We start from the raw sequence: 20902 nt of genomic DNA, 5'->3' as shown, positions 1-20902 counted from the left end.
AAACTCAGGAGGCTGAGACAGGAAGATGACAAGTTCAAAGCCAGCCTCAGCAAAAGTGAGGCCCTGCCTTTAAATAAAATACAAAATAGGACTGGGGTTGGGGCTCAGTGGTGGAGTGCCCCTGAGCTCAATCCCCAGAAACCAAAAAAAAGGACAATAACTGCTGTTCTTCTTTCTCCCACTAAAGTCCAGTCTGGCCTCTGCCCATCAAGTCACTGCAGTATTTCATAGGCTGTGCATCAACTGATACAGCTTTGGTTGCTGGCCCCCCCACTCTCTACCTTTAGATAAAGTACTGAGTCTCAGGTTCCTCGTCGGTAAATCAGGGACAAAAATACTTTCCAAGGTGGGATAAGACTGAGAGATAATTGTTACGGTTCAGCTGAATGTTCACATCACTCATCTGGACCCTGTTAAATTTTGTTTTATTTATGTCTGCATTATTTCTCTTAGATTGTCAATTCGCTCTGCTTGATTTTGCGCTCCTTGAACCATGTGGTGTACATAGATGCATAGATGTCTTATTTCTCTCATTGTTTAGGAATACTAATTCCTATACCAACACTTACTGTAATGTTTATTGAGCACTTAGAGTGGGCCAAGCACTGTGCTGAGCTATTTATCTTCATTGCCTTTACTTCTCTATCACCTAGAACAGGCTTCCCTGTGCAGTGAGGGGGAGAACAGTGTGCTAGTGAAGAAGGCAAGGGTATGGGGTCTGTCTGCCTGGGTTCCATCTCTGCTCTGTTTCTGTGTGTATGAGCTTTGGCAAGTCATTTAACTCCTCTGTGCCTCAGGTTCTTCATCTGTAAAATGAGGACACATATAGTACTTACCTCAGTGGGTTGTCTTTTTTTTTTTTTTTTTTTTTTTTTTAATACTAGGGCTTGAACTCAGGTACTCTACCACTGAGCTACATCCCCAGCCCTTCTTTATTTTGAGACAAGTTCTCACCAAATTGACAAGGCTCACCTGTCTTTACAAAACCAAAAGTAAATTCCAAGTTTCCTCCTCCTAGCTCAGTGCTCTTTCCAACAGCATCCAGCTTCTGAAATCCCCAGTACCTGGCCGGAGGCTCTGTCCCGCCCTCACACAGTTTTAACTTTTAGGAAGAAGGAGAGACAGGAAGAAAGTAAACAGATTCAGGCAGTGATGAGTGATAGGAAGGAAATTAATTAGTGTGAGGTAGAAAGCAGGGATGCCTTACTGTATGGAGAAAGGCTTCTTGGAACAAATAACACTTGAATTATGGAAAGAAATGGAGGTGGCAGATATTTGATGATCTGAGAGAAGAAGAAACACTGCAAAAGGAAGAACATTCAGAGGGCGGAAGCAACCCCAACAGGGAACCAAGTGAGAGGCACAGGCCGCAAAGGGGTGGCAGGAGGGTAAGGGCGGCAGAATTTGTGGTTAGATCACCGGGAGACCTGGAAGAGTTCCCTGTTTATTTTAGGGGACAAGAGAAAGAAGTCGCTGAAGGATGTGGAGCAAGATGATTAAGAGCATCGCCCTACAGGAGACCACCACGACATTATGGCTGTCTTATTCCTTTTCGGTGTTTGAATTTTATTCTGCACCACGCAAACCCCGTTGGGCACACTGACTTCTGCGGTCCCAGCAGGCTGAACACCCCGGGCTCCGCGTCACCTGTGGAGAAGGCTGCCATCTGCTGGGCGAAAGCAGGATTCATAAACCGTCGTTCCCGGAAGGGGACCGGGCGCTCGGCACCCCGGCCCTGCTACGTGCAGAGCAAGCCATTTAACCCTCCTCCCTGCCCCTAAGAAGGCTGTGTTTGAGTACCTAATGGGACACAGCTGGCCCACAGAGAAAAGGCAGGAGGGCGTCTAAAAGACAACAACAGATCTGGGCCAGGAGGCAGAAGAGCCTGGGAAGAGGCAGGCTGCGGCTTGAGAGAAATCACGCAGGTATTTGAGGGGATTAGCTGTTATGATGATGAGACACTTGGGAAGTGAAATGTCCCAAGATTTTAGCAGGTTCTGTTCTGTGTTGGAATTAGTTCCCTTGAAGATACGTCAATAAGACCTACATTGCTTTTGCTTTTTCTTTTCTTTTTTTCTTTTTTCTTTTTTTTTGGTACTCAGGATTGAATCCAGGTGTGCTTAACCAGTGAGCTACATCCCCATCCCTTTTTATTTATTTTTTGAGACGGATCTCATTAAGTTGGATCTCATTAAGTTGCTTAGGACCTCACTAAATTGCTGAGGCTGGGCTTTGAACTTATGACCCTCCTGCTTAAGTCTTCTGAGATACTGGGGATTACGGCAGGCGCAGGGCCTACCATTACATTGTTTTTTAAAGGCGCTCTGGCTCGCGCTCTCTCTCTCTCTCTCTCTCTCTCTCTCTCTCTCTCTCTCTTTAAGTCCTTTTTTTTTTTTTTTTAGTTGTAGTTGAACACAATACCTTGATTTTATTTATTTACTTTTATGTGGTGCTGAGGATTGAACCCAGTGCATCTCACATGCCAGACAAGTGCACTACCTACTGAGCCACAACCCCAGCCCTTAAAAGCTCTTTAAAGTAAGATTCCTGCTTGTTCTAGGTGCACTGTTGTGCAGTCCTGTTATATAATGGGCATCACCATACAAACAACATTGGTACTCTCTTTGAAATACTAGGGCAGGATCTGTTACTACAGTCCACTCTTTCTTGCTCCTCTCCTAGGCACACCTCCCTACCTGGTACTGCTGCCTTAGAACCTTAGCTCAGGGTCATTTGGGAGAGAAACAAGAGAGAGCATGAGAGAAGGGTGAAACTGCAGAGGGAGAAAGAGGATGAGTCCTTTCATATAGTTAAGCCAAAAGGCTGAGGCTTCTGTTCCAACTAGTGCTCAGAAACACCGTATTGCCACACTACCTATTGCAAAAAAAGGATAAATTATGCCTCCTCTCACATCCCTAACTTTCCACAGATGTCACTTTTTGTCCCTTTAACTTCAAATCTATTTTTCATGTTCATTTTCATTTGGTTCATCCATGGGAAGATGGTGCAGGCCACTGGACAGCTCTGAGAACCCTGAATTTATAATTTACACCATACACTGCATACACTCCAAATGGACCAAAGATTTAAATAATATTTTTTTAATATTACAAAATAAAACACATGAATTGGGGCTGGGGTTGTGGCTCAGTGGTAGAGTACTTCCCTAGCATGTGTGAAGCACTGGGTTCTATTCTCAGCACCACATAAAAATAAATAAATTAAAGGTATTGTGCCCATCTACAATTTAAAAAATATTTGAAAAGAAAACACATGGATCAAGTCCTTTATAATCTAGAAGTAGGAAAAAAGCCTAATTATGATTCAGTACAGAAAACATAAAATATATGATTGAAAAAATTTACAACAAAATATTTTTATAGTGAAACAAAATAAACATAACCAAAGACAAAAAGAATATCAACAAAGTGAAAAACTTTGTCACACATTTCCCAAAGAGCTAATCTCCCTAAAAATAATATTTTTTTTAAAAAAAAACTATTAAGCCAAAAGAAAAATAGGCAAAGGACATGAAAATATATATCAAAAAAAGATACCCAGGGGAAGAGGTTGTGGCTCAGTGGTAGAGAGCTTGCCTTGCACATGTGAGACACTGGGTTCGATCATCAGCACCACATTAAATAAATAAATAAGTAAAACAAAAGTACTGTGTCCATGTTCAACTAAAAAAAAAATGTCCAATTTTACTCCTATAAGATAAATGCAAATTACAACTTAATTGACAAAATAGATTCTCATCTACTAAACTTTCAAAAAGTCAAAAGTTTAACCACATTCTATAATGGTGAGACTATGGGGACAAAGACACTTCCATTTGCTGTTCAGCATACAACGAGAATCAATTCCCACGGAGGGCAATTTCCCTAAACTAAAATTGCAACTGCGTTTACCCTGCAGCGCCCACTTCTGGGAATTCTACAGATACACCTGCGTGTGCACTAAGTGACATGCACAGGTTTCTCTATTGACATTGTTTATAATAATAAGGTCCTAGAAGCAACCAAGAGGAGGTTAATAATGGAACATGATGCAGCTGTGGTTTTGAACAAAGGAGGAAACCATGTATGTCCTCGACTGTAAAGACATGTTGTCCAGAGGAAGAGTGAAGAACAGCAACGCTCCCTCGGTGAGAAAAGGGCAAAGCACCCGCACTCGTACAGTTATTTTCTTGCATTTATATAAAGAAACACACAGACCTTGCCTATTGGCTGCCGGAGCCGTCCTGTCTCCTGGCATCTAGAATCCACCGACAGAGCGGACGTAGGCAGAGCGACAGTGACCAGGCAGAGGCTGGGGCTGCTGCCTACCCACGCAGATTGATCCAAACTAAACAGCTGTTGTGACACTTTCAAATAACTCCTCACAGAGTACCTCTGCTGCCCCAGTCCAACTAGTGCTACACCCAAGGCAGGTGGCAGTGCCCTGCAGTCAACAGCCAGCCAGCCTTCTTGTGATCCCACTCTCTATTCTACATCTCTACTGTTAGAGACTCAGGCCAAGAAACGTCTCTGCTCCCCACCTTCTAAACCCAACCCAAAGGGCGACTAGAAGTCCATTGTGTCAAGGAAGAAGCAGGTCTGCATGAAATCTACCAATTCCACACCTGATTTTATTGATACAGAAAAAGTGGAGAATTCCAAATTGATTGGTTTGAAGGACACGTGAAGGGTTTTGCAGGTGATGAATGCCAATATTAAATCTGCTGGAGTTTCACATACAAGATAAAAAGAAAACATCTAAAATTGAGACACGATCTCCTTGAATGAGGCATAAGAAATATGGACACTTCAAACTCTACTTTGAAAACCAGAATAGATTTTATCTAGAGGTAAAGGATGGAATGTGGAATGGAGATTTCAGTTTTCATTTGGTTCATGAAATCTATAAGGCCATAAAACAGGTAATATAAGAAGCTTCCATGATGCAATTTATATGTACATTAGAAGGAACTTCCAGGTGTTACTGTAAATCCTCAATGTATTTTATCAGCAGTATTAATTCAGTGCTGATATATTCTAGATAAAGTTTCACATTGTTAAGATATTTCTGTTCCCTTGGGAAATGAACTCTTTCCTCTGTAGTTTTGGATTTGACAGTATGTTTGAACTTTCATATGCTAACTGACATGTGCCAGGGCAATGATAGATTGGAATCCATCCCAAATCAGGTATCTTGAGTCAATCTTGCTTATCCTCTCAAAGTCAAATGGTAGGCATCTCCCATGTCCTGTTTTCATTCAACAAGAGTGCCAGATTCCTTTAGCAAAACTGATTCCAAAGAGTAGAATTACATTGGCCTCAACTAATTTCAAAATGCTTTTTATTTCTGCATTTGTTGAATACTTTTAACAATTTAAAATGATCAGTTTTGAAGGTAATCTGGAAATTAGAATGGCAACTATGTGAAGAAGACAAATTTATAAATCAAGCATTTGGGAAGTGAAGACTGAAAGCTAGCTTGCATATTAAATTCACAAAAACCTTTATACTTTTTCTGTAAATACTTCTTTTTAAAACTATGGATCAGAGTAGCCACAGTTGGGACACTTTCTGTTATCAGTCAATATTTTTAGGTAGTTAGAACCTGATCCTAAGCCTAAAAGTGGTCTTGATCCTATAAATCTTTTACAACTGCCTTGATACACAGAAACATTTTTTAAAAAAAAAATAGATACTCCCTGAAATCTTTTGTTCACATGGTCACATACTGATGCTTACATGGTCTGGTATCTAATAGGGCCACAGTAATCTTGATAACCCAACTCATTTTTTCTCATCTTTAGAAACCTACTCAGGAACAACCAGATCAAATAGATCTAAAGCTACTGTGTGTGTGAATGAACACACCCCTTTGCTTCATACCTGAATGCCGTGCATCTATTTGGATTTTATATTGTGTTTGTGTATTTATGCTTTGATTCATAATAATTCATATTATGGAATTGATTTGCATTGAACACAAACTATAAATAAAAAATAAATAAATGGCTGAAAAAATAAACACTGTAAAAGGCAAGAAAGGACTTCAGAGGGCACAGGGCAGGGGTGAGAAATTTCATTGCATGTCTTTTTATGTTGTTTTAGCATTTGAACACTGTGAATGTCTTACAAATTTTAAAAAGTTTTAAATTAAAAAAAAACTCAGTTTGATTTCTTTTCTTACCTAAGATTTTTTCTTTCAACTCATTTCCCCAATTGCTTATGAATCCAGATTAAACACTCTAGGTTAGGTATACTTGAGATTAAACAGTCTCCATCTCAGTCTTGTAGGTAAAAATCTTTAGGAGGCAAACTGCATGCAGTGGTGCACACCTGTAAGCCCAGCAACTTGGGAAGCTGAGGCACGAAGATTGCAAATTTGGGACGAGTCTTAGCAATTTAGCAAGGCCCTATCTCAAAATAAAAACTAAAAAGGTCTGGGGATGTACCTCAGTGGTAGAGCACTTCTAGGTTCAATCCCCATTATCAGGGAGAATAATTATTTTAGCAGCATAAAAATGCTATTTAAAGTCATGATGTGAATATGACCACCTAAGGATGTAATAAAAGAATATAAATAAAACAATGTAGATAAAAAGAAAAAAGGGTAGAAACGGAGCCCATTAGAATTCAGGAATACAGGAGGGCTCAGTAAGCAAGCAGGAGAAAGAGCAATCAATCAGGGATGTGATAAGCTGAAGACTGTGGTGTCGTAGAGGCTGTGAGAAGAAGATATATATTTCAAGAAGTGGGCAATTTTGTGACAAGCTGATTGTGCTGCCAAGAGTCAAATAGGAAAACACCTGCTAGCATCAGCTGACACCTTCTGAGCTCTCTCCATGTACCAAAAGCTGTTCTAAATGCCTTACATGAATTAACTCTTTGAATCTTCTTAACAACCCTCAGGATAGAGAAAGAACCACTGGACTTGGTGACACAGAGTTCAAATGAAAAAGACTTTTCATTCAACAGTAATTGAGAGCTTAATATAAACTCCTAAACAAGGAGATACATAATACAATCAGATAAGAAAATCAGCAGGCCACAGTGTTCTTTTTTGGCATAAGGAAGTGACAAATACTTGAGGGTGTTAGGTGCAGGACAGGCTGAACTAAGTTGTCTGCAGGGCAGGCTGAACACATGTTAGCTGCAGGATAACCCACGCACTCAAACCCTCCTCTGACTGTCCTTTATCACCTGTTTGCGTCAAGTCTGAACACTCGCCCCCCACCTGTCTGGTGCAACGGAAACCCACATCTAGCCCCTGCCCCATCTGCCTGAAGGCAGAAGATGACACCACTGTATGATCCAATCACTGTACGCCAACAAGGCAGCTTGCAGACCCAGAGACCCCATTAGATTTGAGCTATAAAAACTCCCTCCTGCCGGGCCCCTCTCTCTTGCTCTTGCTCTTGATCTCTCTTTCTTCTCTTGCTTCTCTCTCTCTCTCTCTCTCTCTCTCTCTCTCTCTCTCTCTCTCTCTCTCCCCCCCCCACTCTATTTTTCTCCTCTTTTGCACTGCTGCAATAAAGATCTCTTGGTCACTCCGAATGTTGTGGTCACTTTCCTTTCAGAGGGGAAAAGTGTCCTGGTAGAAGACAAAGAAAGTGAAAGGATCCTGAGGTAAGAGAAAAGAAATGTGGCTGGAAAGCACAAACTATATACAGAGTAGTCAGACGTGAAGTCGGGCATGTCTGATCAAGTGCAAGGTCAAGTGAATGGCAGGGGCCAGATCACGTGGGGCCTTGCTAAAGACTTCTGATTACATACTTTATGATATGGGAACCCCCTCTGGAGGGTTGAGAGCAACACAGCTGCATGTAATCCACCTTTCTAAGGAACTCCTGAGACCAATGTAAGTACAGTGAATTGGAGGGTGAGCAGGAGTGGAAGCAAGAGCCCAGCTACAGTGGATTTGGCAAGCGATGATGACATTTTAGATGTTAAGAAACAGAGCCCCAGCGGCTCAGGAGGCTGAGGCAGGAGGATCAAAAGTTCAAAGCCAGCCTCAGCAATTTGGCAAGGCCCTAAGCAACCTAGAGAGACCCTGTCTCTAAATAAAAAAATAAAAATAAAAAGGACTTGGGACTTGGCTTGATGGTTAAGCACCCTGGATTCAATCCCCAGGACAAAAAAAAAAAAAAAAAAAGAAATAGAATCAGAATATAACTCAAAGTTAGGATTTGCTAACGGTTTGGAGGCAGGGTATAAGAAAAAAAATGGGTCAAAGTTTTAGAAACATTAAATTTTGTGTGCCTAATAGATATTCAAAAGCAGGAATACTGAATAGATAATTGGTTAGAAAACCCTGGATTTCAGAGGAGAAACTGAGGCTAGAGATAATCTGTGAAGTTACCAGAATATAATTAAGGTTATGGAACTAATGACATCACCCAGAGAATAAGGAAAGTTCTAGAAGAATCTGAGTGGAGTTAGTCATCAGTCATCAGCCCAAAGACTGGGAATCAGTAAAAGAAATTGAGTCAGGAACAATCCATGAGGTAGGAGAATGGTGGTGCTGGTATCCCAGGAGAGAATCAGAGTTCTAAGGCAAGGCAGGTGCCAAACGAGACTGGTGAGGATGAAGAAGAAGTCTTTGGCTCTGGCCAGGTAGAGGTCATTGTGACCTCATTAAAAGTAACTTTAGGAAGCAGAGGGGATGAAAGCTTAATTTAAGCTGGGCACAGAGGCACACAACTGTAGTCCCACTGACTTGGGAGGCTAAGGCAGGTTCAAAGCCAGTCTCAGCAACTTAGGGAGACCTTGCCTCAAAAGAAAAAATAAAAAGGGCAGGGATATAGCTCACTGGTAAAGTGCCCTTGAATTCAACCCCCAGGACTGGGGAAAAATAATAGAATTTAGAAGGTTTAATTTAAGTGGCCCTCAAGGAAATGGAAAAAGAGGATGTGGAGATAATAACTACAGGCAATTATTTTGAGTAATTTTTTTTCCTGTAAAGAAATAGAGTGGTACCTGGAGTGGGTACGTGGAGTTAATGGAAGGGGTGTGTGTCTTTGTGTGTGTGTGTGTGTGTGTGTGTTTACCTTTTATTTGGTTTTCTGCCACGTTGGGGATCAAACCCAGCACTAGGTATCTGCTAGGCAAGTGCTTAACCACTAAGCTATATCGCCAGTTCCTGTTTCTTTTCTTTCTTTTAATAGTTATTGTGCTGATGGAAAAAAAGAGAATATAGTGATGCAGGATAGAAAGGGGGCTAATTTTAGAAGCAAAGAACTTAAAGAAGTTAAATAGGACAAGATCCAACATATGGAATGAGGGAATGGCCTTTAATAGATGAGAGGACAATTCATCCATGATTAACAGGAGAAAAGGTAGATTATGTGTATAGGTGCTGGTAGTTTAGTAGATTGCAAGGTGAAAAGATATGGTGATTTCTCCTGTTCTCAATGGGTAAAACAACAACTGAAAGCCCATTTGAAGTTCAAGGTCATGAATTTAAAGATCAGTCCACATACTGTTTGCCTTTCTCTTGTCTTGGTCTGTTTTATAAGTATAGGCAAGAGTTAAATTTAACCAGGCACAAATGACAGATGAGAGACAGATGAGGGAGTTAAGGACACCTACAAGTGGGTGACTGAGTTGGCAAACCACGGAAGATGAGTAAGGAGAGACAGAAGAATGCAAGGTAGTGATAAAGATTAGTAGAATCAGCTGGGCACCGCACATGCCTGTAATCCCAGAGGCTCCGGAGGCTGAGGCAGGAGGATCGAAAGTTCAAAGCCAGCCTCAGCAACAGCAAGACACTAAGCAACACAGTGAAGCACCATCTCTAAATAAAAGAAAAAATAGGGCTGGGGATATGCCTCAGTGGTCGAGTGCCCCTGAGTTCAATCCTCAGTACTAAAAAAATGGATTATTAGAATCAATGGGTCATACCTCCAACCATCAATGGGTCAGACCTCCAACCATTGAGCAGGAAAGATAGGACATTGCTGAGCGCCATTGCCAAGTAGGAATGATGCATCGATATTTCCTTGCTAGCGTACCCCATGTTAAATGGACTTGCCTTGGAAATTTGCTGTGACCTTGCATGTGTGTTTGAGAAAGGTGACCCTGCTCAATGACCAGGGTGGATCCAGGATTAGGGTGTATCCTGCAGTTTGAGGAAGTATCCCACTCCTTGGGTTAAGGGCGTTCCCAGTTTAAGAGCTTGGGTTTTAGGGGAGTTCGATGTTGAGGATTATTGCTGCTGGAAATAGGGCGTTCCTGCTACCTGAGCTCCCTTTGAGATTCAGAGAGTATTTTTGGGAAGAAAGCCTCGTGGAGTAGGTGAATTGGGCGAATTGGGCGGAGGAGAACTGGGATTGCCCCAGAGCGTGTGTGGAGGCCGGTGTGAGTTCGGGAATAAAGAATTGCTGTTTGAATCTACAAAGCTGTGTGGTGGCTCGTGATTCTGTGCCCAGCCAGACTGCGGCAGGACATGGTTAGAGATCAGAGTGCTCATGATAGAGATTCAGGAAATGGAACAGCAATTGACAAGGTATAGAGTGGGGGGTGTCTGAGATGGGGAGAGAAACCAGATCATTCCACGTGAGGATGTCAAGGGATGTTGAGATTTTGGGAGGAGCCAAGTGGATCATCCATGGGGTTACTGAATCTCCACGTGCAATGGCAGGGGTGGCAGTAAACCAGAGCAGTTTCAGTGAAGTAGAGGAGAAAGAGGCCCAAGGTGACAGCTGAGGAGAGAATGAGAGGTGAGGAAATGGAGTCATTGAGCACAGACAACTCTTTTGACAAGTTCTGCAGTGAAGAACAGAAAAATGGTGGTGACGGTGGGGGAGAAAAGGTCTGAGGAAGACATGGGATCAAGAGTTATTTCAAGATAAGAGATTCTACAGTACTTGTGTATGTTCATAGGACAGATTCATTAGAAAGGGACAAAGTAGTTCTGCAGGGAGAGGGGATAACAGTAGGAACAAAGTTCTTCAGGAGACAATAGTGGAATCTAAAGCTCAAATAAAGGATTTTGTTTTTCATAAAACAAGGCACAAAGCTGATGTGGTGGCACATGCCTGTAATCTCAGCAGCTCAGGAGGCCAAGACAGGAGGATCACTAGTTTGAGGTCAGCCTCAGCAATTTAGGGAGACACTGTCTCAAAATAAATAAATAAATAAATACAAGAAAAAGGACTGAGATGTTGCTCAGTGGTAAAGCACACTTGGGTTCAATCCCTAGCACCAAAACAAACAACAAACAAAAGGTACACATATTCCCAGAAAAAAAAGAAAGAAAAGAAAAAGCAGAATCCACGAATCAGATGTGGGTAAGGCAATAGATTAATGGTAAGAAAATAAGTTCATGATTGATTGCTTCTATTTTCTTGATAAAATTTGAGGCAAAGTCTGTAGCTGGATGAGGGTCAAAGGTGTGAAGGTCAGAGGAGATAAAGAAGGTATTTAGTCATCATCTCAGAGACTGGGAAAACTAACCTACTAGGCAAATTGAGTTTGCTAGGAAGTACCACATTACCAGTTGTAATTTGTGGTAATGCAATTAAAATAAAACCATCAGCCTAATTGTACAATTTGTATAGCAAGAGTAACTGCTAGGTGTAGGAAGAAAGTAGATGGATGGCTGGGTTTAACCAGGGTTGAGATTTGGGGCAGAGAAATGGCAGATAGCAGGAGAGCCAATGGAGTGGCGGAAGAGTTGCAAGAGCAACTGCAATGATGGACCATGGAATTGAGGCTGGGTAAGGAGGAATCAGTGAGAACAAGGGATAAAAACTGGTTAGTCAGCTGGGCATGGGGGTTCACACCTGCAATCCCAATGGCTTGAGAGGCTGAACCAGAAGGATCACAAGTTCAAGGAAGCCTTAGCAATTTAGGAAGATTCTAAGCAACTTCATGAGACTCTGTCTAAAAATATTTATTTGCACCTCTTGCATGCAAATAAAAAGGGCTGGGGATATAGCTCAGTGGTAAATTGTCCCTGGGTTAAATCCCCAGTGTCTCCCTGATCAATCCCAGCAAACAAACAAACAAACAACAACAACAAAAAAAAAATGGTCAGTCAAGGGACTGGAGGTCCCATATGGATAAGAAAATTATTTGGGGTTGGATCATTAGTGAAAGGTCATGAGTGAACTGATGTAGTCAGAGCAAGGATGGGGGGCGGATCAGTACTGGGGATTGAACCCAGAGGCCCTCTATCATAGAATCACATCCCCAGCCCTTTTTATTTTATTTTAAACAGAATCTCACTGTTGCTGAGGCTGGCCTCCAATATGCCATCATCCTGCCTCAGCCTTCTGAGATGCTGGGATTATAAGCATGCACAACCAAAGCCAGCTCCTGAGCAAGGATGTTTATCCCAAGTCCCATCAGCCCCAATACCATTTGAACTTGGGGAAGAGTGAAAAGATAGTGGGCACTTAGGTGCACTCTGGGAATATTTGCTCCAAGAATGCCTCCTCACTGGCAGCATGTGCCAAACACTGACAAAAATATCCTGTCTTCCAAGGTCCCTACCATTAGTTGGACAGTAATAGAAATGATGTAATCTTAAGACTTAAGTTCAATAAAGGGGAATGATGGAAGGACAAACCAGAGGGATGCAGTGACTAGCTGCAGAGGAGAATTAAGAAGGGCTTCAATAAGGTAACAGCAGGTCTTCAAGGAGAGCTAAGGGGTCATCAGGTGATAGTGGAGGAAGAAGAGAGTTTGTCATTGCCAAGGTGTCAATATCCCATCAGAGTCCCTTGAAGTGCAGAGAGTGACTGCAGAGCAGTGGGTAGATGACACAAAACACTGCAAATTCTTGCATGCACAACTTGACCCTAGACTTCCAGTTCTAGATGTGCAAGGTCGCAGGGGTGTGGGGAGCAACACCTACCATTCTGGGATGACCCCTGATACCGTGTTGGGCATCTGGTGATCAGAGATGGGGAGAACATCACCGCAGTGTTGTGAAACAGCCTTAACTCCTTGGCCTCGTGGGGCTTGCGGGGCTGGCTGCGCTCGTGGGGGTGCAGGGGTTCACAGGGATGGAGGGGTTCACGGGCCTTGCGGAGCTTGCGCTGTTCACATGGCCTAACACATGGCCTAAGGAGCTTGTGAGGTGCACCTGACTCAAGGGTCTCAGAGGATGCGTAGTGTACCTGGGCCCTGGATGGTGTGCGCTCCTTATAGAGTTTGTGGGGTCCAGAAGTTTGGCCGGACTCAGAGGATTTGGTGGATTCCATGGGCTCAGAGGTTTCTTCGGATTCCTTATACCTATCGACCTCATCATCCTCCTCATCCTCATCCTCGTCGTCCTCGTCGTCTTCATCGTCCTCGTCGTCCTCTTCGTCGTCCTCGTCATCCCCGTCATCCTCGTCGTCCCCCTCATCCCCATCTTGCTGGTCTCGCTGCTTAGCCTCCTCCTTCAGAGCGTCCTGCAAATCGAGAATCCTGAGCACTAAGGGTTTCTGGAAGGCTTCGGAGTTAGAGGACGTTTCTGTCTGCGTCACCTCAGACAACTCGGATGAACCTGAAAACCCTTGGCCCGCCATTGTGTCAGAAACCCTCTCGGGGAGGGTGGCCCAAGCCAAGTTCAAGGTCTTCAGGAGACTGAACTGGGTGGGGGCAGCCCACGCCCCGCCCCGAGGCCGACTTGGCCCCGCCCCTCCCCCCTCCCTTCGCGTTGTCCGGTTGTCATGGGGACCTTGGGCCGGCAGCCAGAGCATCCAGAGCAATTGTCTGCAGGGACCAGGCAAGATCCCCTAACTGAAGCTCTCTGCACAGCCCTGGGGCAGAACCTGTCAGCTTCCATCTAGTTGCTTTACAACTCAGCAGAGGCAGATCGGTTAGATTTCAGAGGTTCCTCTGCTGGGAGCAGATGCAGAAAATTTAGATCCTCAATCACTAAGACAGTTTCTAGTAAATGCACATCAACCGAATAAGGACTGTGGGGAGAGGGCGGCAGCAGTGTGATGTTTGTTTAACATTTCAGAAAGATTTTTCCATTTTATCTTCACCTGGATTTCTACAAGCTGTCGCAAGGAAACACTGATAGGTTTTAAAATCCCACAACTTGTGTCCCATCTCAGGATATATGATTCATTGAAGTTTGCTACAAATCATTATTTTATCTTGTGAAGAACACAATTGTATCCTCTGTGTGTACATTAATTTGTTGTCTCTCTCTCTCTCACACACACACACACACACACACACACACACACACCAGGGATTGAACCCAGGGGCACTTAACCACTGAGCCACACCTCTAACCTTTTTTAAAATCTTTGAGAGGGTCTCCATATGCTGCTTAGGGCCTCACTAAATTGCTGAGGCTGGCTTTGAACTTGCTATCCTCCTGCCTCAGCCTTTGAAGCTGTGTGCCACCGTGCCCAGCAAGTGTGATGTCTTTTAAATCCAGCATACCACAATTTTTGTAATCTTGGTTTTGGCACTGCCCTCACCCTTCTTTTTTAAACGAATATGCCAAGATATTTTAAAAATGAAAGTGGCCTGGGCTTTTAATAATCTTTGAGAACTGCATTTAGCCTTTAAGACCATGATGGTGTGGGAAAGAAGTGGTGGCATTTCAATAATGTGTTTATTTTCAAGGGAGGGGACTAGAGGTGTTAAGGAACAAGTCATCTGTCAAAATATATAGTAAACTAAGGACCCCTTTTGCATATTACTAGATAATCCTTAGATATACTTTGTCTTATAGATGTGAAACAAGTATATTCACATTTTGGATTGTGAATGTTATCTAGAATGAAACTAGGAGATTCTTTCTAGTGTGGCATATGCATATGTAAATCAGAAAATCTACACCTTCAGACACATTTTGATATAGTGCAATGTTGTACTGAGATTCAATAGCTATCTTCAGGGAGTTTTATAACTCAACCTATAAACAATCAGGAAAGAATTACATAAACTCACCTTAAAAAGCAGGATGGCCCCTAAATCAGAAAAAGCTGCCCACCACTAAAAGAAATGTCTTTAAATAGCCAAAGAGCATATCAGAAATATTTTGAAAAAGGGATTTCAGCTAAAAAATGGATGTATGGGAGTCAAAGAGACTGCACCTATCAAAAACTGCAGAGGTTGGGGCCTGGGGTGTAGCTTAGTAGCAGAGGGCTTGTTTATGTGGAGGACCTAGGTTCCATCCCCAGCACCTCCTCCAACAACTCCCTCCCCAGCAAAAATGCAGAGGGGAAAGGACCTAAGCCAACAGAAAGTAACTGTTACATCCTGTTCTTCAGGTCCTCTTGAGATGGATGTGTGATCTGGCACCACTTTACTTCAAAAGATCCATGCTCCCAAGACAACTTTCTGGCATGACCCAGCTTCTCAGGGAGTCTGTTTACTGGGAGAGATTAGTAATGATCACACAGAAAGAAATCTGGTCCACTTCACAGATACATATTGACGCTCTGGTTTTATACACCAACCACATGAATCTGACTAATGTCTTTCCTGAGATTGATTTAGGAATCAATCTTTATTCTCCTTTTCTATCACCTTCTCCCCATATCCAATACATAAGCAACTCCAGTTAACTCTGAAAATACATGTCTTCCACGCATCCCTTTCTCTCCACGTCCAGTCACTGACCTAGTCCACCCCACCCAGTTCGCCTTCTGATTTCTACCTTTGCCCAGCTCCAATCATAACATTCCAAACATTGAGAGAGAGAGGACACACTTGTACTATAAGTGGTCCCACAATCTAGTCCTTTTTCTCTCTAGTCCACTCGGGTCATTACACCCTTGCTCTGTACAGTCTAGTCTCCCTGTTCTTCTCTAGTTTGTCAAACTTTTTTCCATTTCAGCCTTTTCCTACACCTGTTCTGCTGTCTGGAGTTCACTTCTCACCACTCTTCCCATACTGGCTGTTTTCTATGCTGTAACTCTCAGCTTAAATACTACCCACTCAAAGAGTCTTTCCAGCTCTTATTAATTTTTTGTATATATGTACAATTTTATTAGTGAACATAATAAAATATTTTCAATAGCACAGAATTCAGCTGCTAGGATTTTAAAGAGTAAAATTTAATTATTATTGATTTTTATTAGAGTATTATAATTATACGTAGTATTTGGGTTCACTCTGACAAAATTATACATAGCAGAAATTTTATTTCAATCCCCATCCCCCTTTCTTCTCCCTTCATTCCTCCCCCTTTTCTCCCTCCTCTACTGATCTTCGACTTCATTTTTTTTTAATTGCAGTTGGACACAAGACCTTTATTTTATTTATTTATTTTTATGTAGTGCTGAGGATGGAACCCAGTACCTCGCACATGGTAGGCAAGCGCTCTACCGCTAAACCACAACTCCAGCCCCTACTCCTTTATTTATTTTTTTAACAATTTTATTTTTATTTATTTTTTATTTTTTTAAGAGAGAGAGAGAGAGAGAGAGAGAGAGAGAGAATTTTTAATGTTTATCATTTAGTTTTTAGCGGACACAACATCTTTGTGTGTATGTGGTGCTGAGGATCGAACCCAGACCGCAGGCAGCCAGGCAAGCGCGCTACCGCTTGAGCTACCTCCCCAGCCCAACTCCTTTATTTTTGATTGAGGTTTTCTACATATACATAAGGATGAAATTCCCTCTGGTACATTTTATATGTGTATATAGCATAATTTAATACAATTAAATAAATTCATCCCATATTTCTGTTTCTGTCCTCCCTCTGTCCCTCTCATTCTCCTCTTTCTCCTCCACTGATTTTCCCTTTATCTTTGATATCCAATCCCCTCCCCCCACTGCCTTTCTCCCCTTATTTTGTTCTAGCCTACACACGAAAAACATTCCACCCTTAATTTTCGGAGTCTGATTTATTTCACTTAGCATGATTTTCTTCATTTCTATCCATTTACCTGCAAATGCTATTATTTTGTTATTCTTTATGGTTGAGTAAAACTCCATTGTGTATATATGCCAAATTTTCTTGAACCATTCATCTATTGACAAGCATCTGGGTTGATTCCATAATTTGGCTTTGTATGAATTGTGCTATTATAAACATTGTAGTGGCTGTTATTACTGTAGTATGCTGATTTTAGTTTTTCAGATAAATACAGAGGAGTAGGATAGCTGGGTCATATGGTGGTTCCATTTCTGGTTTTTTGAGGAAACTTCACACTGCTTTCCAAAGAGGTTGTACTAATTTGCAATTCCACCAACAGTGTATGAGTGTACCTTTTCCTCCCTACCTTTGCCAGCATTTATTATTATTTGTATTCTTGATAACTGCCATTCTGACTGGAGTGAGATGAAATCTTAGTGTAGTTTTGATTTGCATTTCCCTGATTGCCAGAGATGTTGAATATTTTTTCATATAATTATTGACCATTTGTGTTTCTTCTTTTGAGAAATTTATTTAGTTCTTTTGCTCATTTATTGATTTTGTTATTTTTCTGGGGGGGGTTGAGATTTTTGAGTTCTTAATCAAAATCCAGGGTCAGAGGAGTAACTGGCAAAATTTTTTTTCTCATTCCATAGGCTCTCTCTTTACTCTCTGAATTGTTTCCTTTGCTGTTTAATTTGATGGCATCCCACTATTGAGACTTAGTTTTTATTTCTTGAGCTTTAGTGGTCTTGTTGAGGTAGTTGATGCCTGCACCTATATGATAGAATGTTGACTCTATGTTTTCTTCTAGAAGTTGCAAGATTTCTGGTCTAATTCCTAAATTTTTGATCCACTTTGACTTTTGTGCAGGGCGAAAGACAGGGTCTAATTTTGTTTTTCTACATATGGATATGCCATTGTCCTGTACCTTTTGTTTAAAAAGCTTTCTTTTCTCCAACGTATTTTTGGCACTCTTTCAAGTATCAGATGGCTGAAAGTAGGTGGGTTTGTATTTGTGTCTTCTATTCCATTGTTCTTCATGTCTATTTTGTTGCCAGTACCATGCTGGTTTTGTTACTACAGCTCTGTAGTATAATTTCAGATCAGATATTCTGATGCCTTCTGCTTCACTTTTTAAAAAATATTTTTATTTGTAGATTTACACAATACCTTTATTTTGTTTATTTATTTTTTAATGTGATGCTAGGGATCAAACCCAGAGCCTCACGCAGGCTAGGCAAGCACTCTACCATTGAGCCACAACCAAAACCCCTGCTTCATTTTTCTTGCTTAGTATTGCTTTGGCTATTCTGGGTCTCTTATTCTTCCAATTGAATTTGAGGATTTTTTTTTCTACTTCTGTGAAGAATGTCTTTGGTATTTTGATGGGGATTGCATTAAACCTGTATATTGCTTTTGGTAGTATGGCCATTTTGACAATATTAATTCTGCTTATCCAAGAACATGTCCAGCCCATATTATTTTTTAAAGTATTCTAGTACCAAGTACAGTGAATGACTAGGAACAACTGTCATTATTTCTGATATTTTCCTGCCTAGGCTCCCTTCCCTCTTCTTTTGAAAGCAGACCACCTCCTTTCTATGAGAGCATGGATTTCTATGGTTTGAGGGAGCTAATCCTTCTTCCTACTCTGGATCCAGCCAATATGGCCACAAGAATCTGTTCAGGTATAAAGATGTGACCTCAGCAGAGCCAATCAGTGCCCCTCAATGAGATTTGCTGTCTAGCTGTTGAAAGAGGGTTCATAATATCCTGAGATCATGGGCTATATGAATAGTGTAGGCTTGATGTCAACAGCAATCATCTTACTACCTTGGTGAGGGTAACAAGAGTCTGAGTATTAATCCAGACAGAGGTTAGCAGGACCAAGAGATGGAAAGACAGTCTTACTATCTCTGAAGCCCTGAGTCTACTCATGCTCAAGTTTCTCAGTATGATGAGTTTCCCCAAACCACCCTCTCTTTGGGGCACAAAGAAATTTTTTAAAAGAAATTAGGATCTATTTTTTAATACTTTTGTTTTATTTATTTGTTTTTATGTGGTGCTGAGGATCAAACCCAGTGCCTCTCATGTATTAGGCAAGTGCTTTACCATTGAGCTACAACCCTAGCCCCTGGGCACACATAAATTTGAGTTGAATTCTCATCCTTTTTAACTGAAAGAGTCTTGGCACTTAGTTGGTACTTAATAAATGTTGACCGTCTGAATAAATGAAAAGGCCAAATCACTTTTTTGATTCAGTAACAAAATCTATGGTTTCTAAGTCAAGAAGACTTAGAAACATCAGATTGTCTTAAGTCCTCCAAAGTATTAAGTGTCTCCTTTTGAGGCCTGATGGGAAGACTACCAGCCAGCAGCCTCTCTGACATCACACCAATCTGTCCTGGATGAGTACTATTTCCATTGAAAACCCCTGTGACATATACCTGCATTGCTAGCCTGAGAGCATCTCAAGTATAGAGTCCCTGCTTTACTCATTCCCCAGCATCATGCAATGATGATCACATTGGTATTAACAGTTCCCTGAAAGAAAAACTCCAGTTATTTTAGCAACAGCATTTGTTGCCAAAATGCAGAAAATAATATCAGAATGTGAGGGGAAAAAAGACCAAACAAGGAAGAACAGACCTATCATCCCTCATCCTGATAAAGCTTTTGGTATCACCTTTGAAAAAGGCATCAAGGAACTATATAGGTCTCTGATCCCCATTAGAATTCACAGGGAAGAAAGATCATAGAATTCAAGCTCAGGGCTGGAAGTGTCTACAATGGGCTAGATCCATTTATAGAGAGAAGACCAAGATGATTAAGAGATGTGTCCAGGAGTCCATTCGTAGAAAGCCTCGAGAAAGAAGCTAAAATTCAGGGTTTCTGATGATCCTAAATCAATGTGTGGTCTCATTTCCATAGACCAACCAAAAGAAGGTTTGACATTAGACATCTGAGTGGCAGTTGTAATGGGATCAGCACAGTCATTCAGTGTACTCAGGATGCTGCAGCCCTGACTGTGGAGAAGGTAAAGACCTTAAAGTCGCTCACTCCCCTGTTTCGCCTCTCATAGGCAATCATTTTGTACAAACCTGTGTACTCGAATGCCTAAGTTGGGTTACATTCAATTGTAACCTAAAGCTTGATAGAGATGGTTTTGTGCTAACATTGAGAGGCTTAATCATCTTCATCATAGTTGGTTCTTTGGCACAGATTCCAAAAATGTAAAAGGGAGAATTTATATATACCACAATCCACTTTCAAAAATTATTTTTTTTTTTAATCAAGGAAAAGCACTCTAGTTGAACTTCACATCAAGTCTGTAGGTAAATCTCATTATCAGTTTACAAAACATCTCTAGTGGAGAAAGCATATCTATATATAAAAGTGAAATGTCAAGAATTTTAAAAGCAAATCCCTTCAATATTCCTCACCTAGTATGACAGGCTCCTAGAGACAAGCATTTCGTAACTCTTTCTGAAAGTGGTTGATTTCTATTTCTCTGTGGGTTTGAAGGTGCTCACTTTCCTCATTCTACTATCCTATAATTCTATCCCACAATGTTAATGGATCCACTTAAAAGAAAGACATATGGATTTTTACTTGAGAAGAAGAAGCTTGTTAAAATGTTTTAATAGAAACTTAATAGCACTGAAAAACCACAAGTGGGATGAAAACATTCTAATGTTCACTTTACTTTTGTTGATTAAACATCCTAATTCTAGGGCTGGGGGTGGAGCTAAGTGGAAAAGCATGTGCTTAGCATGTGCAAGGCCCTGGGTAAAAACCATTGGAAAAATAAAAAATCCTAATTCGCTCCAAATATGCTGTTTTTAAAATATGTTAATTGTACAACCAGAGATATGAAAAGCTGTGCTGTAGGGCTGGGGATGTGGCTCAAGCGGTCTGGCATGCGTGCGACCCGGGTTCGATCCTCAGCACCACATACCAACAAAGATGTTGTGTCCGCCGAGAACTAAAAAAATAAATATTAAAAATTCTCTCTCTCTCTCTCTCTCTCTCTCTCTCTCTCTCTCTCTCTCTCTCTCTCTCCTCTCTCACTCTCTCTTTAAAAA

The 20902-nt window shown here is 41.5% G+C and overlaps 1 protein-coding gene across 1 annotated transcript in view; it reads right to left on the bottom strand.

Moving 5' to 3' along the window:
* The window catches only part of SPMAP2L (sperm microtubule associated protein 2 like), a gene marked incomplete at its 5' end in the record, with an annotated part of 62984 nt that extends 49471 nt beyond the window's left edge, over positions 1 to 13513 (bottom strand). Inside the window, one exon of the mRNA XM_081304343.1 lies at positions 12879 to 13513. Coding sequence (XP_081160469.1) covers positions 12879 to 13513 — 635 coding nt within the window. The remainder of the gene's footprint in view (positions 1 to 12878) is intronic.
* Positions 13514 to 20902: the final 7389 nt, after the last annotated feature.

This window comes from Spermophilus citellus (genome assembly GCF_964194105.1).
Source record: "Spermophilus citellus genome assembly, chromosome: 8".
Taxonomy (NCBI): Eukaryota; Metazoa; Chordata; class Mammalia; order Rodentia; family Sciuridae; genus Spermophilus; species Spermophilus citellus.
This window is presented reverse-complemented; position numbering and strand designations above follow the sequence as displayed.